The 16,105-nt window shown below is 45.7% G+C and overlaps 1 protein-coding gene across 1 annotated transcript in view; it reads right to left on the bottom strand.

Annotated features, from left to right (window-relative positions):
* Positions 1-16,105, bottom strand: part of LOC122800226 (dynein axonemal heavy chain 17-like) — a 17,083,451-nt gene that overhangs the window by 6,445,681 nt on the left and 10,621,665 nt on the right. Inside the window, exon 46 of the mRNA XM_044069720.1 lies at positions 3,936-4,218. Within this exon, the coding sequence (XP_043925655.1) occupies positions 3,936-4,218 (283 nt within the window). The remainder of the gene's footprint in view (positions 1-3,935; positions 4,219-16,105) is intronic.

Here is a 16,105-nt window from a genome sequence, read left to right as displayed (position 1 = left end):
AATGCAAATTTCACACTCCTCAAAACTGAGGTGGAATCCTTCAAAGCCCCCGGGCCTGTGGAAAATACGGCCCAGACTGCAGAATCCTTTATAAACGCATTCTATGAACACCTTCAGGAATGCATGGATCATACAATCCCAAATAAAACCAAGTCCCAATCCTCCAAAGGCAGACGTCCTGTCTGGTGGACCCCAGCCATAAACAAACTATACAATAGAAGGAGGAAGTTACTACATGATAGAGCAAAATCCCAAAAAGGGAAGGCATCTCTGATCAGTATTAGCAAAAATCTACGGGCACTCATAAAATCATCTAAGGCCAGCTTCGAGAGAAAAATTGCACAGGACACTAAGGATAATCACAAGGCTTTCTTTAGTTATGTTAGGAACCTGGGTGGGAGTTCCCAGATATGCTCAGAATTAGTCCAAAATGACAAAAAATACACCGAACCCACAGACATTGCCAACATCCTAGCTGACAGGTTCAGCGCAAACTCCCCCCCCCACCAAAAGGGCAAATATCTATCCCAGCAGAGTGCTACCCCCCTGACATCTCAGATACTCAGGTAAGAGCTGCCCTCTCCAAAGCAAAAAACACAGCATCAATGGGACCAGACGGTGTCCCGGGCTGCGTCCTACATGAACTCCAAGAAGAGCTAAACCCAAACATAAAACTACTGTTCAATCTCAGCCTTACTACAGGATATGTACCCAAAGAGTGGCGTACAGCAACAGTGGTCCCTCTCCACAAAGGTGGTGCCTCAACGGATCCTGGAAACTATTGCCCCATAAGCCTGACTAGCTTGGTCTGCAAAGCTATGGAAAGGATCATCATGGACCTCATAAATAAAGATATCGGGGACCTACAGACACTGGATCTTACCCAGTTTGGCTTTGTTAAGGGCAGATCCTGCCTCTTAAACCTGTTTGATTTCTTTGAAACAGTCACTAAGGCCATTGACGAGGGGAAGGTGGTCCACACAGCCTACCTGGACCTCGCAAAAGCCTTCGATACAATACCCCACTTGGGCATTATAGATAAGCTCACCAGCTTAAATATAAACCCCTATGTCACTAGATGGGTTGCAAACTGGCTCAAGGACAGAACCACGATGGGAGATCGTAGGTTTACCACGGGTATCACTTCTGTGTCACTGTTAGACAGAGGCACAGTATACTAACCTCGAAAAAGGGCATAGCAAAATTCTTTTAAAATGGGTGGCGAAAGCCAAACACACTCTGGCTAGGCTTATAAATGCCCTAGGGCAGATAGCCTAGTATGAACCTGTGAACCTATTACTAACTGACGGATTGACTGTAAGGATTAGTGATTTACAAGGGCAGGGACAAAAATAAGAAGCTACATCAGGGGCACTCTGTATACTAAAGAACAAGTAAGAGGTATGTTGTGCGAGTGTTTGAAGGTGTTTGTGTGTGTGTGTGTGTGTGTGTGTGTGTGTGTGTGTGTGTGTGTGTGTGTGTGTGTCTGAGAGAGTGAATGGGGTGGGGGTGGGGTGCATGGGCCGTCAGTGGCAACTACTGTAGTAAAGTGTTGATTTGCACTCACAGAGTCATGGGAGATTCAGAGGAATGTAAATTAGCAGATAATGAGGTCTTTCTTAATTGTGGCTAACATGTCTCTGAATTGCATTTTCTCACATTCTAGAAACAGTAACTTTTGGACAGACCTCTTACTACCAACAACACTAGCGGTGAGGTTCTTTGTGAATCCTCTGATTAGTTTACAGTCAATTAGAAAGAAAAATTCAATCATAGCAATAGAACAAAAGGGTAAAAGAAGAAAATCATGCAGAATAAAGAATCATCTATTGTTAAACAAAGCTATAACACAGAGCCGTAAAAAGGGCAAGAACATAAGCATGGCATAGATAGATTAAAAAAAAAGCATTCAACAGCATCCCACATTCATTGATTATGGAACGGGTACATATATATACGATGCATCTTGCAATGATCAGTTACACAGCAGTGACCATGAAATAGTGGTAAACCGCTTTATAACTGATTCATGACAAAGAGAAAATTATTATCCCATGAATAAAAGGATATTCCAGGGTGACTCTGTCACCATTGCTGTCTTGTCTTGCCTTTAATCCATTAAGCTATTTACTTAGTAGACTAGGCTAAAGTCGTAGCTTAACTTCCAAAAGAAAATCTTAACCAATGACATCACATCTACTTTTTGAAGATAATCTAGATCTGTACAGCTCATCTGACAAGCACCTGAAAGCACAATTACAAATTGTTAAAACTTTCTAAGATGATACAGGAATGCTATTTCATCTTAATAAATGTTCAAAAGCAACATTTATAGCAAGAAACTATCAGCCAAGGACAGGAATGTGATACAAAATAAATTGAACAGGAGAGAGTGTATAAATATGTGGGAATAGATGATGGCTCATCAATATAACATGAACAAATGAGAACAAATCTTAGTAAGGAATACTTTAGAAGATTAAACTGAAAAATGCCTTGGATATCTAGGAATAAAGTTCAAGCTGTAAAATCAGCTTGCTCTTCCTATCTAACTTAACAGCTTTGGTGTGCTTGACTGGCCCCATAAAGCACTGGATCAGTTGGACAAGAAAACAAGAAAAATTCTTCATGCTTATCACATGATATATAAATAATGAATGGCAAGATTATATATCCCTCTGTCAGAAGGAGGTATGAGCCTCTTTAAAACTGACTATGTCTATAGTTCTGCAGTTGTGACAGTGCATAACATTTGTTGACATCATCAGATCCAAGCATAGTTAAAGTTCAAAATAATGAAGAAAACAAGTTTAATACAACATCCTTGCTCAGATTAGCAGATGCATCTCAGAAATGAGTGGGAATGAAAATCAAACCAGAAGTAGATAAAAATCAGGTGGCAACAGAAAGTGACAAAAAAGGGAAGAATATAAAGAACAGGACCAGAAGAAAAGGAATGAAAATTTAAAAGACCACAATTATAGTGGCAAGTAGAGAGAAATCCTTGAAGAATCACATGTGAATTAAAATATGATGCATTAATAGTTAAAGATAAGTGAATTTAAACCAAAAGAATGAATTTTAATAATAACAGACCAAGACAGTGGACAAGTGTCCATGTTGGCATACAAGGACTATAGAAACATTAGGAGATAGACACAAATGTAGGTTTTATTGTACAGAGCTATAAAAAGCTGCACATCTTGTTACTAGGTGCAATGTATTTATGGCTGAGGGTCTTTATACAGAAATGCAGAAGGCGATGGCAGGACTGTTGCACTGGGGATTATGCAAATATTGCAACATACAAGTAGCCAAGAAGTACTGGAAGCATGCACCACAAAGAATTACTGAAAACGAAAAATCAGTGACCACATGGGATCATCCAATACCAAAAGTTTAGAAAGTAGAAGCAAGAAAACTATATACCATAGTCAAAAAAACATATAAAAGTATCATTAGTCACAGAAATAGCTGCACCTAGCAATTATAGTTCCCTGCATACTTAGATATACAAAGTAATAAAAAATAGGTTATGCAAGCAGAAACTACAACAATATAGGATAAATACACCCAGATAGTTCCAATAGCAGTAGGAACAACAGGGCTAATAAAAAGTAATTTTCAAGGGTACTTAAATATGCTACAGATACATGCAACTGTGTACAAACTGAAGAATAAGGAATTTTTATGCACATTGTAAGTGCAAAGAACAACACTCTTGGCAAGTGTTAAAGACTGATGCAATAGTAATTTTTCAAACTCATACTTGTACCCTGACTCCGGAATGCGTCCCATTCTTGTCACAGTATTGGAAACCCAAAACACTTGAAGAAATTAAAAAAAGAGATATCATCTGGAGGTTCTATAATAATTGCATTACCAGAAAAAAAGAATAAAACATATATTTCTTAGATTATAATGTAATAACTTACCTGATCTTGAAACATTGTGCCACCAAATGACCAAAGACAAGCAAATACAAAGTATAATTCATAGAGCTCTTTTGAAGAATCAGGAGGTGTGTTACTTGGAGTTAAAAGACATTCTAGCAGGTACAATAAAGTATGTATCATAGTAATTTCAGGTACTGGAGTGATCCTCTTAAACCCAGTTCTTATCTTGTCCAGACATGCAGGTAAATACTTGTCAAACAAAACAATTAAATTAGCTTTTTCAGACTGAACTTCTCGACTTTCGATCCAACTTGTTACCACCCTGAAAGGAAAAAAAAAGAAGTTATGTACTTAGCATAATGTTACATCTGTGTCGTCAATCTTCATTTATCCTTGACATGTGAGTTCCGTTCTGATATCAGAACTAACTCTGCCATTACTCCAGCTCGTGCCAGCCAAAAACTCTCAAGCTTCACCTCTGCCTACAATCCCTCTCTCCCAATTACCTCAGATCAAGTTTGCAGAGAATGCACAGATAAAAGATAAGGAAGCCTGACGGGAACCCATATCTGCTATGCTTTAACGATCACAATAATTTGAAGGTATATAATCTGCTCTACCAAAAAAATCTTCAAAGGTCAGGGGATAGAGGGAGGGGAGTCAAGGATAAATGAAGATGGACAACACAGATGGAATGTTATGGTAAGTACATAACTTCTTTATCTGATGTTGTTAATCCTCATTTTATCCTTGACATATGGAACAGAGTCCCCAGCTACCCCAGATCTTGGGAGGACTCACAGAAGGATATCCCTGAGCACCACTGAACCAAAGGATGCTCTTCTCCTAGAAACCAAGTCCAGTTTATAATGAGTAATAAAGGTATCCGGAGAAGCCCAAGTAGCTGCACGTATACCATCCATTGAAGGTCTAGGTTGAAAAATTGCTGAAGTGGCCACTGATCTTGTAGAATGGGCTTTCACGGGCCTAGACAAAGTAATTTTGTTTTTATCATAGATAAATGAAATACAATCCTTTAGCCATCTGGCAAATGTCACTTTGCTTACTGACTTACCAGACCTTGTACTGGAAAAGGAAACAAATAATTGGCCAGCTTTTTTCATATCTTTTGTCCTGTAAAGATAGAAGCATAATTGCCTGTGAACATCTAGCAAATGCAGGAAATATTCACCTCTGTTAGACAAGTTTGGAAGGAATACCGGCAAATTAATAGCTTGATTTATGCTAGACTCTGAGACTACCTTGGGTAGGAAGGAGGGGCTTGTTCGTAAAGAAACTCTTATCTTTGTGAAACACCAGGTAATTTGGTTTATATGACAAGACCTGAATTTCTGAAATTCTTCTAGTGGAGGTTATAGCCACCAAAAATAAGAAGTTATGTACCTACCATAACGTTCCATGTTAGTTGTCTTCTCTCGCCTTCTTTCTTGCTTGATGGGTTCGGAGCCGATCCTCGGCTCCGACTCGGCACTTGCTTTAGCTCGAGAACTCCTTTTACCAGCTCGAGGCAGCCCCATATCCCATGATGCAAGGCGGTAAGTACCCAGATCTCGTTTGTTGACAAAGGGCAATAACACCAAGCATAAAATACTTCCCAAAGGAAGAAGAAACTTACAGATGGAAAAAGGACCAGGTCTGAATGGTCTTTAGCATAATAGTTTCTTATACAAGGTCTGTCCAGGCCAGGGGAAGGAGGGAGGGTCGAAGAAAGAAGGCGAGAAGACAACTAACATGGAACGTTATGGTAGGTACATAACTTCTTAATGTTAAGTTGTCAATCTCGCCTTCATTCTTGCTTGATGGGACCGCGTCCCTAGCACCTCTATCCTGGGTGGCTCAATGGAACAAACTCTTGAGGACTGTAGAGCCAAAACTGGCTCTGTCCCTGGAGGCCAAGTCCAATTTGTAATGGGAAACAAAAGTGTGAGGAGTGGCCCAAGTGGCCGCTGCACAAATAGTGTCCAAAGGAAGTCTAGCTTGAAAAGCTGTAGAAGTGGCTAAACTCCTAGTTGAATGTGCTTTAGGTTTTGAGCACAGCTGTTTACCCCTGAGCGTATAAATTTCAGTGATAACCGAAGAAAGCCATCTGGACAAAGTCACTTTAGAAACAGGAAGGCCTTTTTTATTATCCGCATAGGAAACAAAAAGTTGATCAGATTTTCTAAATTTTTGTTCTGTCCAAATAATATCTAAGTTGACGGTGGACGTCAAGATAATGTAGCTTTTGTTCAGCTCTATCTGAATAGTTTGGAAAAAATACAGGGAGATCAATGGATTGATTCAGATTGTTCTTTGAAGTGACCTTAGGTAAAAAGGACGGATTAGTTCTCAAAGATACTCTGTCTTTGTGAAAAATCAAATAGGGGGGTCGAACCGAAAGAGCATGAAGTTCAGACACCCTCCTGGCAGATGTAATAGCCACTAGGAATAAAGTTTTCCAAGAAAGATATTTCAGGGAACAAGAAACAGCTGGCTCGAAAGGGGGAAGAATCAAGGATGTCAGCACTAAATTTAGATCCCACTGAGGAGGAGGATTCCTGATTGGAGGCTTTAGTAGGAAAATTCCTTTCAAGAAGGCCCTGCAGAGCCTATGGGACATAATATTATGATCTGCTATCCCGACATGAAAATTGGAAATAGCAGCCAATTGAACTCTGACTGTGGAAGAAGAGGAGCCTGCATGAAAAATCTCTGCTAAGAAGTCCAGAACTGCCTGAACAGGGGCAGTAAAAGGATCAATATTTTGGGCCTTGGCCCAATAAGAGAAACGTTCCATTTGCTTGTGTAAATCCTCCTGGTAGAGGATTTTAGTGAAGCTACTATGATGTCTCTAACTGGGTTAGAGATCAAAGGAATCCTGGCTAAGGAAGGAAGTGGAGCAACCATGCTGTGAGGTTGAGAGAAGGGATTGACCGGTGCAGCTGACCGGATTGGTGAATCAGTAGATCTGGCACTGGGTCCAGATGCCACGGCTGCACCAAAAGATGATGATGGAGGAACGGGAACCAAACTTGTCGAGGCCAGTAAGGGGCAATGAGAATCAATTTGGCTCTCAAACGGTAGCTTTCTGGATTACCTGAGGGATCAGAGGAAATGGAGGGAAGGCATAAAGAAGTCCCTGGGGCCAATCCTGGGTCAGAGCGTCTCTGGGGGGATGGCCTGATAGAGGGAAGAGGCTGAAGAAGTCTGGACATTTGCTGTTTTGGGCAGTAGCAAAAGCGTCGCAACATGGACGACCCCATTCCAGAAAAATCTCTTCCGCTATGGATTGCTTGAGAGACCACTCGTGAGGCATGAGGATAGCTCTGCTCAATCTGTCCGCTATAATGTTGGTTTTCCCAGGGATATGCGTTGCTACCAGAAACCGATGAGAGGAGATCGCCCATTGCCAAAGTCTGAGCGCGTCTGGACACAAGGGGTAGGACTTGGTTCCGCCCTGTTTGTTGATATACCAAACTACAGACATGTTGTCTGTGTGGACTGCAATTGTCCCTACGGGAAGAAAGTCGTTGAGGGCTTGCAACGTTAAAAGCACTGCTCTCATCTCCAGGACATTTATGTGCAGATGGTACTCGAACGGTTGCCACGCCCCATGAACCATCCTGCCCTGATAATGACCCCCTCACCCGATCAGGGAGGCATCCGTGGTGACAGTGGCTATCGGGGACGGAGGTACAAAGCACCTGCCTTGGTGAAGCTGAGACGATGTGATCCACCAAGCAAGATGTTCTTTGCATGTTTGTGTCACCAGAATCTGGTGACGCATTGGGAGTTGCTGGTATGACCACTGTGTGAACAGCATCCACTGAAGGAGGCGCATGTAGAATCGAGCCAGGAAGAAGAGTAATGGCCGCAGCCATGAGACCTAATACTTTTAGAACCATTCTGGCCTGTACTTTCTTGCTGGCCAGAATGATCCTGACATGAGTCTGAATGTCTGAAACTCTTTGTTCTGTAAGGGTAGCTGACATCCGAACAGTGTTTAAGATTGCCTATGAAGGTAATAGACTGGCAGGGCGATAAGGATGACTTTTCAAGTTGATTGAGATGCCCAAATGAGAACAAAGGTCTATTGTGTAATCCCTGGCTTGTATAAGCTGATGCCTGGTGGTGGCTGACAGGAGCCAGTCGTCGAGATACGGAAACACCTGGAATCCTTGACGCCTCAGGTGAGCCGTGACCACTGCCATGCATTTGGTGAACACTCTGGGGGCTGTAGTGAGACCAAAGGGCAGGGCTCTGAACTGGAAGTGACTGGACCCCAGCCGAAAGCGGAGAAATCTCCTGGAGCGTCTGTGAATTTTGATGTGATAGTACGCATCCTGAAGATCTATTGAGCACATCCAGTTGTCCTTCTGTAAGAAGGGCAGAATTGACTGAAGAGTGACCATTCGGAATCTTGTCTTCTTGACAGACTTGTTGAGTCTGCTGAGATCCAATATTGGTCTCCAGTCTCCCGTCTTTTTGTGGACCAAAAAGAACTTTGAGTAGATTCCGGGATCTGAATGGTCTATTGTAACTGGCTGAATGGCTCTTTTTTGCAGTAGTTTTGCGATTTCTAACTCTGCAATGTCCCTTAGACCGGGTGGTACATCTGGAAGGGAACTTGAGGGGAAGGGACTTTCCTCGAAAGGAATTATGTAACCCTTGGATATGATCGACTGTACCCATCTGTCTTGAGTGAGGGAATGCCAGGCTTCTGGGTACAGTGATAATCTTCCCCCGACTGCCTCCAAGGAGGGACAGCCGGGCAACACCTCAGGGATGCTGAAAGGGCTTATCAGAGAGAGGCTCTCTGTTTCCCTGGTTCTTCGGACCCTCGGCCTCTAGAGAGGCGTCTGTTGTTGTTAACCGCTCTGGCTGTAGGGGTAAACTGACCACGTGAATGCGGCGTGACTCGTTGGGATTTACGGAACCATTATCTTCCCACCCTTCTGTCCTTTTGGATAAGGCCTAGAAGGGGTGGAAAACGGACTCCAACAGCAGAAAGAGTCTTGCCGTCCTGCTCACACCTGGTCAAGGTTTCCTTCACCTGAGGGCCAAACAAAGCTGACCCATCAAAGGGAGAATTTGTGAAGGACGCCTTAAAGGGATCCGTATAATCACATAGCCGCCTCCAGGCTTGGCGCCTAAGAGCCACACCTGTGCCTGCGGCTCTACTCGCTCCATCCGCAGCATAAGATATTAGCCGCATGGAGGAGTTAGCAATGGAATTGAGGGTTCCTAGCTGCGAAGCAATCTTTTCTTGAGCCCCTGCAGCTGTAGGATCCTGAACTACTTCTCCCAGCTCCTTGAGGATATCTCTTTGGAGTCTGGTGAAGTGACATAGGTAATTCAGCGAGCGCATAGCAAAGGTCGCTGAGGAAAACATCCGCTTACCGTACCTATCCATGGTCCTAGAGGCCTTATTAGGAGGGTGGACGGGCACGGAAGGATCTGCAAGTTCCTTTTTGGTGGCCGCAGCCACCACCATGGCATCAGCGGGACACCCTTGGTAAGGAATTGTTTGTCACTAGGGGCAGTGATAAATTTAGAAGGCCTCCTAGGGACTGGCTCTACAGAGTCAGGAGCTGCCCACGCCTTTCGTGCAATAACCTGCATAAGGGGTCGAAGGCGGAGACACCCAGGAGGTGGAGGGCCGAGATCCAAACGCCTCTAGGTATACTGACTCATCCTCAGAGGGATTGTTGGTGGGCCAGTTTCCCTCTGTTTCAGAAGTTCTAGGATGTCTGAAAAGGAGACATCCTCAGAGGGGATCTAGGGATCCCTCTGACTCATCAAAGTCAGTATCCGACGTGACAGACTCGGGGAGTCTACATGCTTCCTCTTACAAGTCCTCTTCCTAGGAGGATCTCCAAACATCAGGAGAATCCTCGGAAGAGGGGAAATTCCCAATGGGGAAACCTGAGGCGGAGGATCTCTGGGTCCTGTAGCAAGAGAAGTGGCAGAGATGTCAACAGGTACAATAGAGGGAGGAGCTACGGGAAGAGACTGCTGACTGATACCAGTGGCCAGTACACTCTTCATCACCTCGAATGCTCCCTCCCAGGCAGGTCCGAGAGAACCCGCTCAAGAGCTAGGAACTCCAGGGACCACCGAAGGGAAGCATCCGAGGCAGATGTCGGAGCCGAGCTCACCAAGGCCGAGGCTCCAAGGGGAAGAGCGGGTTCGGACAAGGGTCCGATGCCACTCACCCCTCGGAGGAGACCATGGAAGCCCGACCACCGAATCCCTCTAAGGAAGAGGAGATAAGAGTAGAGGCTGAAGGAACAGAAGGGGGTATCCGTCCTCCAGCCGTAGCAGTAACCATGCCCGAAGACTCCAACTCCAAGCTCTGGGGTAGAGTTGAAGGAGGAACTGTAACGGGGTGTGGACCAACAGTCGTCTGCTGAGACGGACTGTGAAGCATTTGGGCCAGTACCTGTGACTTGAGCAATCTGCTGACCACTCTCTAGGTCATGGTCTGACAACCTGGATGACCTTGAAGATCGGCTCCGATGGCTCCGTTCCGATAGAAGAGGTGAAGCCGGAGCCGAAAGTATCGTCTCCAAGGAAGGAGACCTCGACCTCTTCCTGGAATGAGCGATCGGAGCCGATGCTACAGATCCTGTCGGCGCAGACTTCTCGGAGCCGACAGAACGCCTCGATGTATCGGCTCCAGCCGGAGCCGATACAGCCACCAAAGTAACGGTGTCGGAGCCGATCGGAGCCGACACCGATGCCTGTGCCACATGGGTGTCGGAGCCGATCGGAGCCGACATCGAAGTGGACAATACAGTTTCGGCACCGATAGCCATCGGTGCCGGCTTAGTCAAGCCAGAATCGGCTCCAGCCGAGCCGATCTCGACTCAGTGCAGTCGGAGCCGAGGCCGCAGGCTTAGAAACAGAAGCCTGGGCCTTGAAACTCTTGCTGGTTTCGTGGAGCCGACTTAGCCGGAGAGCCCTCCGGCTTAAGAAGGCCCCTAAGAACCAGTTTGTTATGTCTCTCCTGCAGGACTCTCTGGCTGAAGGAGTGACAAATAGCACAGGAGTCCTGCAGGTGAAGAGGGCCCAGACAATACAGGCAAGAAGTGTGACCGTCTGTCAGAGACATTTTCTGACAGCACGAGTCACACTTCTTAAAACCTGAAACCCTCTCCTTTGACATGGTGCCAACACACAATACACACACACACCAGTCAAAAATAAATTAAATTACACAAAATACCAAGAGGTATTCTACAAAAACACCAACACACACACCCTAACAGGGGGGGGATGGGATAGGGAATAACTAAGAAAAATTAAAAAGACAGGGAATTTCTGTCAGCAAGGGATAGAAATTAAATTTAAACTATCAAAAAATTAGTTTTTGACTAAAAGGGGGCTTGAAAATCACAAAGTGAAACAACTTACCAGGAGCTGGTAAAAAGAAGACCTCCCAAGCGAAGCGAGATCTGGTACCACCTTGCATCATGGGATATGGGGCTGCCTCGAGCTGGTAAAGAGTTCGAGCTAAAGCAAGTGCGAGTCGGAGCCGAGGACCGGCTCCGAACCCATCAAGCAAGAATGAAGGCGAGATTGACAACTTAACATTAAGAAGTTATGTACCTACCATAACGTTCCATGTTAGTTGTCTTCTCTCGCCTTCTTGCTTGATGGGTTCGAGCCGATCCTCGGCTCTGACTCGGCACTTGCTTTAGCTCGAGAACTCCTTTACCAGCTCGAGGCAGCCCCATATCCCATGATGCAAGCGTAAGTACCCAGATCTCGCTTTGTTGACAAAGGGCAATAACACCAAGCATAAAATACTTCCCAAAGGAAGAAGAAACTTACAGATGGAAAAAGGACCAGGTCTGAATGGTCTTTAGCATAATAGTTTCTTATACAAGGTCTGTCCAGGCCAGGGGAAGGAGGGAGGTCGCAAGAAAGAAGGCGAGAAGACAACTAACATGGAACGTTATGGTAGGTACATAACTTCTTAATGTTAAGTTGTCAATCTCCTTCATTCTTGCTTGATGGGACCGCCCTAGCACCTCTATCCTGGGTGGCTCAATGGAACAAACTCTTGAGGACTGTAGAGCCAAAACTGGCTCTGTCCCTGGAGGCCAAGTCCAATTTGTAATGGGAAACAAAAGTGTGAGGAGTGGCCCAAGTGGCCGCTGCACAAATAGTGTCCAAAGGAAGTCTAGCTTGAAAAGCTGTAGAAGTGGCTAAACTCCTAGTTGAATGTGCTTTAGGTTTTGAGCACAGCTGTTTACCCCTGAGCGTATGAATTTCAGTGATGACCGAAGAAAGCCATCTGGACAAAGTCACTTTAGAAACAGGAAGGCCTTTTTTATTATCCGCATAGGAAACAAAAAGTTGATCAGATTTTCTAAATTTTTTGTTCTGTCCAAATAATATCTAAGTTGACGGTGGACGCCAAGATAATGTAGCTTTTGTTCAGCTCTATCTGAATAGTTTGGAAAAAATACAGGAGATCAATGGATTGATTCAGATTGTTCTTTGAAGCGACCTTAGGTAAAAAGGACGGATTAGTTCTCAAAGATACTCTGTCTTTGTGAAAAATCAAATAGGGGTCGAACCGAAGAGCATGAAGTTCAGACACCCTCCTGGCAGATGTAATAGCCACTAGGAATAAAGTTTTCCAAGAAAGATATTTCAGGGAACAAGAAACAGCTGGCTCGAAGGGGAAGAATCAAGGATGTCAGCACTAAATTTAGATCCCACTGAGGAGGAGGATTCCTGATTGGAGGCTTTAGTAGGAAAATTCCTTTCAAGAAGGCCCTGCAGAGCCTATGGGACATAATATTATGATCTGCTATCCCGACATGAAAATTGGAAATAGCAGCCAATTGAACTCTGACTGTGGAAGAAGAGGAGCCTGCATGAAAAATCTCTGCTAAGAAGTCCAGAACTGCCTGAACAGGGGCAGTAAAGGATCAATATTTTGGGCCTTGGCCCAATAAGAGAAACGTTCCATTTGCTTGTGTAAATCCTCCTGGTAGAGGATTTTAGTGAAGCTACTATGATGTCTCTAACTGGGTTAGAGATCAAAGGAAGCCTGGCTAAGGAAGGAAGTGGAGCAACCATGCTGTGAGGTTGAGAGAAGGGATTGACCGGTGCAGCTGACCGGATTGGTGAATCAGTAGATCTGGCACTGGGTCCAGATGCCACGGCTGCACCAAAAGATGATGATGGAGGAACGGAACCAAACTTGTCGAGGCCAGTAAGGGGCAATGAGAATCAATTTGGCTCTCAAAACGGTAGCTTTCTGGATTACCTGAGGGATCAGAGGAAATGGAGGGAAGGCATAAAGAAGTCCCTGGGGCCAATCCTGGGTCAGAGCTGGGGGGATGGCCTGATAGAGGGAAGAGGCTGAAGAAGTCTGGACATTTGCTGTTTTGGGGAGTAGCAAAAAGATCGCAACATGGACGACCCCATTCCAGAAAAATCTCTTCCGCTATGGATTGCTTGAGAGACCACTCGTGAGGCATGAGGATAGCTCTGCTCAATCTGTCCGCTATAATGTTGGTTTTCCCAGGGATATGCGTTGCTACCAGAAACCGATGAGAGGAGATCGCCCATTGCCAAAGTCTGAGCGCTTCTCGACACAAGGGGTAGGACTTGGTTCCGCCCTGTTTGTTGATATACCAAACTACAGACATGTTGTCTGTGTGGACTGCAATTGTCCCTACGGGAAGAAAGTCATTGAGGGCTTGCAACGTTAAAAGCACTGCTCTCATCTCCAGGACATTTATGTGCAGATGGTACTCGAACGGTTGCCACGTCCCATGAACCATCCTGCCCTGATAATGACCCCCCCACCCGATCAGGGAGGCATCCGTGGTGACAGTGGCTATCGGGGACGGAGGTACAAAGCACCTGCCTTGGTGAAGCTGAGACGATGTGATCCACCAAGCAAGATGTTCTTTGCATGTTTGTGTCACCAGAATCTGGTGACGCATTGGGAGTTGCTGGTATGACCACTGTGTGAACAGCATCCACTGAAGGAGGCGCATGTAGAATCGAGCCAGGGAAGAAGAGTAATGGCCGCAGCCATGAGACCTAATACTTTTAGAACCATTCTGGCCTGTACTTTCTTGCTGGCCAGAATGATCCTGACATGAGTCTGAATGTCTGAAACTCTTTGTTCTGTAAGGGTAGCTGACATCCGAACAGTGTTTAAGTTTGCGCCTATGAAGGTAATAGACTGGCAGGGCGATAAGGATGACTTTTCAAGTTGATTGAGATGCCCAAATGAGAACAAAGGTCTATTGTGTAATCCCTGGCTTGTATAAGCTGATGCCTGGTGGTGGCTGACAGGAGCCAGTCGTCGAGATACGGAAACACCTGGAATCCTTGACGCCTCAGGTGAGCCGTGACCACTGCCATGCATTTGGTGAACACTCTGGGGCTGTAGTGAGACCAAAGGGCAGGGCTCTGAACTGGAAGTGACTGGACCCCAGCCGGAAGCGGAGAAATCTCCTGGAGCGTCTGTGAATTTTGATGTGATAGTACGCATCCTGAAGATCTATTGAGCACATCCAGTTGTCCTTCTGTAAGAAGGGCAGAATTGACTGAAGAGTGACCATTCGAATCTTGTCTTCTTGACAGACTTGTTGAGTCTGCTGAGATCCAATATTGGTCTCCAGTCTCCCGTCTTTTGGGGACCAAAAGAACCTTGAGTAGATTCCGGGATCTGAATGGTCTATTGTAACTGGCTGAATGGCTCTTTTTTGCAATAGTTTTGCGATTTCTAACTCTGCAATGTCCCTTAGACCGGGTGGTACATCTGGAAGGGAACTTGAGGGGAAGGGACTTTCCTCGAAAGGAATTATGTAACCCTTGGATATGATCGACTGTACCCATCTGTCTTGAGTGAGGGAATGCCAGGCTTCTGGGTACAGTGATAATCTTCCCGACTGCCTCCAAGGAGGGACAGCCGGGCAACACCTCAGGGATGCTGAAAGGGCTTATCAGAGAGAGGCTCTCTGTTTCCCTGGTTCTTCGGACCCCTCTGCCTCTAGAGCGCGCCTGTTGTTGTTACCCGCTCTGCCTCTAGGGGTAAACTGACCACGTGAATCCGGCGTGACTCCTTGGGATTTACGGCACCACATCTTCCCACCCTTCTGTCCTTTTGGATAAGGCCTAGAAGGTGGGAAAAAACGGACTCCAACAGCAGAAAGAGTCTTGCCGTCCTGCTCACACCTGGTCTAGGTTTCCTTCACCTGAGGGCCAAACAAAGCTGACCCATCAAAGGGAGAATTTGTGAAGGACGCCTTAAAGGGATCCGCAAAATCACATAGCCGCATCCAGGCTTGGCATCTAAGAGCCACACCTGTGCCTGCGGCTCTACTCGCCCATCCGCAGCATAAGATATTAGCCGCATGGAGGAGTTAGCAATGGAATTGAGGGTTCCTAGCTGCGAAGCAATCTTTTCTTGAGCCCCTGCAGCTGTAGGATCCTGAACTACTTCTCCCAGCTCCTTGAGGATATCTCTTTGGAGTCTGGTGAAGTGACATAGGTAATTCAGCGAGCGATAGCAAAGGTCGCTGAGGAAAACATCCGCCACCGCACCTATCCATGGTCCTAGAGTCCTTATTAGGAGGATGGACGGCACGGAAGGATCTGCAAGTTCCTTTTGGTGGCCGCAGCCACCACCATGGCATCAGCGGGACACCCTTGGTAAGGAATTGTTTGTCACTAGGGGCAGTGATAAATTTAGAAGGCCTCCTAGGGACTGGCTCTACAGAGTCAGGAGCTGCCCACGCCTTCGTGCAATAACCTGCATAAGGGGTCGAAGGCGGAGACACCCAGGAGGTGGAGGGCCGAGATCCAAACGCCTCTAGGTATACTGACTCATCCTCAGAGGGATTGTTGGTGGGCCAGTTTCCCCTCTGTTTCAGAAGTTCTAGGATGTCTGAAAAGGAGACATCCTCAGAGGGGGATCTAAGGGATCCCTCTGACTCATCAAAGTCAGTATCCGACGTGACAGACTCAGGGGAGTCTACATGCTTCCTCTTACAAGTCCTCTTCCTAGGAGGATCTCCCAAAACATCAGGAGAATCCTCGGAAGAGGGGGAAATTCCCAATGGGGAAACCTGAGGCGGAGGATCTCTGGGTCCTGTAGCAAGAGAAGTGGCAGAGATGTCAACAGGTACAATAGAGGGAGGAGCTACGGGAAGAGACTGCTGACTGATACC

The sequence above is a fragment of the Protopterus annectens genome, chromosome 4.part0 (genome assembly GCF_019279795.1).
Source record: "Protopterus annectens isolate FY-2018-M chromosome 4.part0, PAN1.0, whole genome shotgun sequence".
NCBI classification, from domain to species: domain Eukaryota; kingdom Metazoa; phylum Chordata; order Ceratodontiformes; family Protopteridae; genus Protopterus; species Protopterus annectens.
Note: the sequence above shows the minus strand (reverse complement) of the source record. Positions and strands in the feature narration are given on the sequence as shown.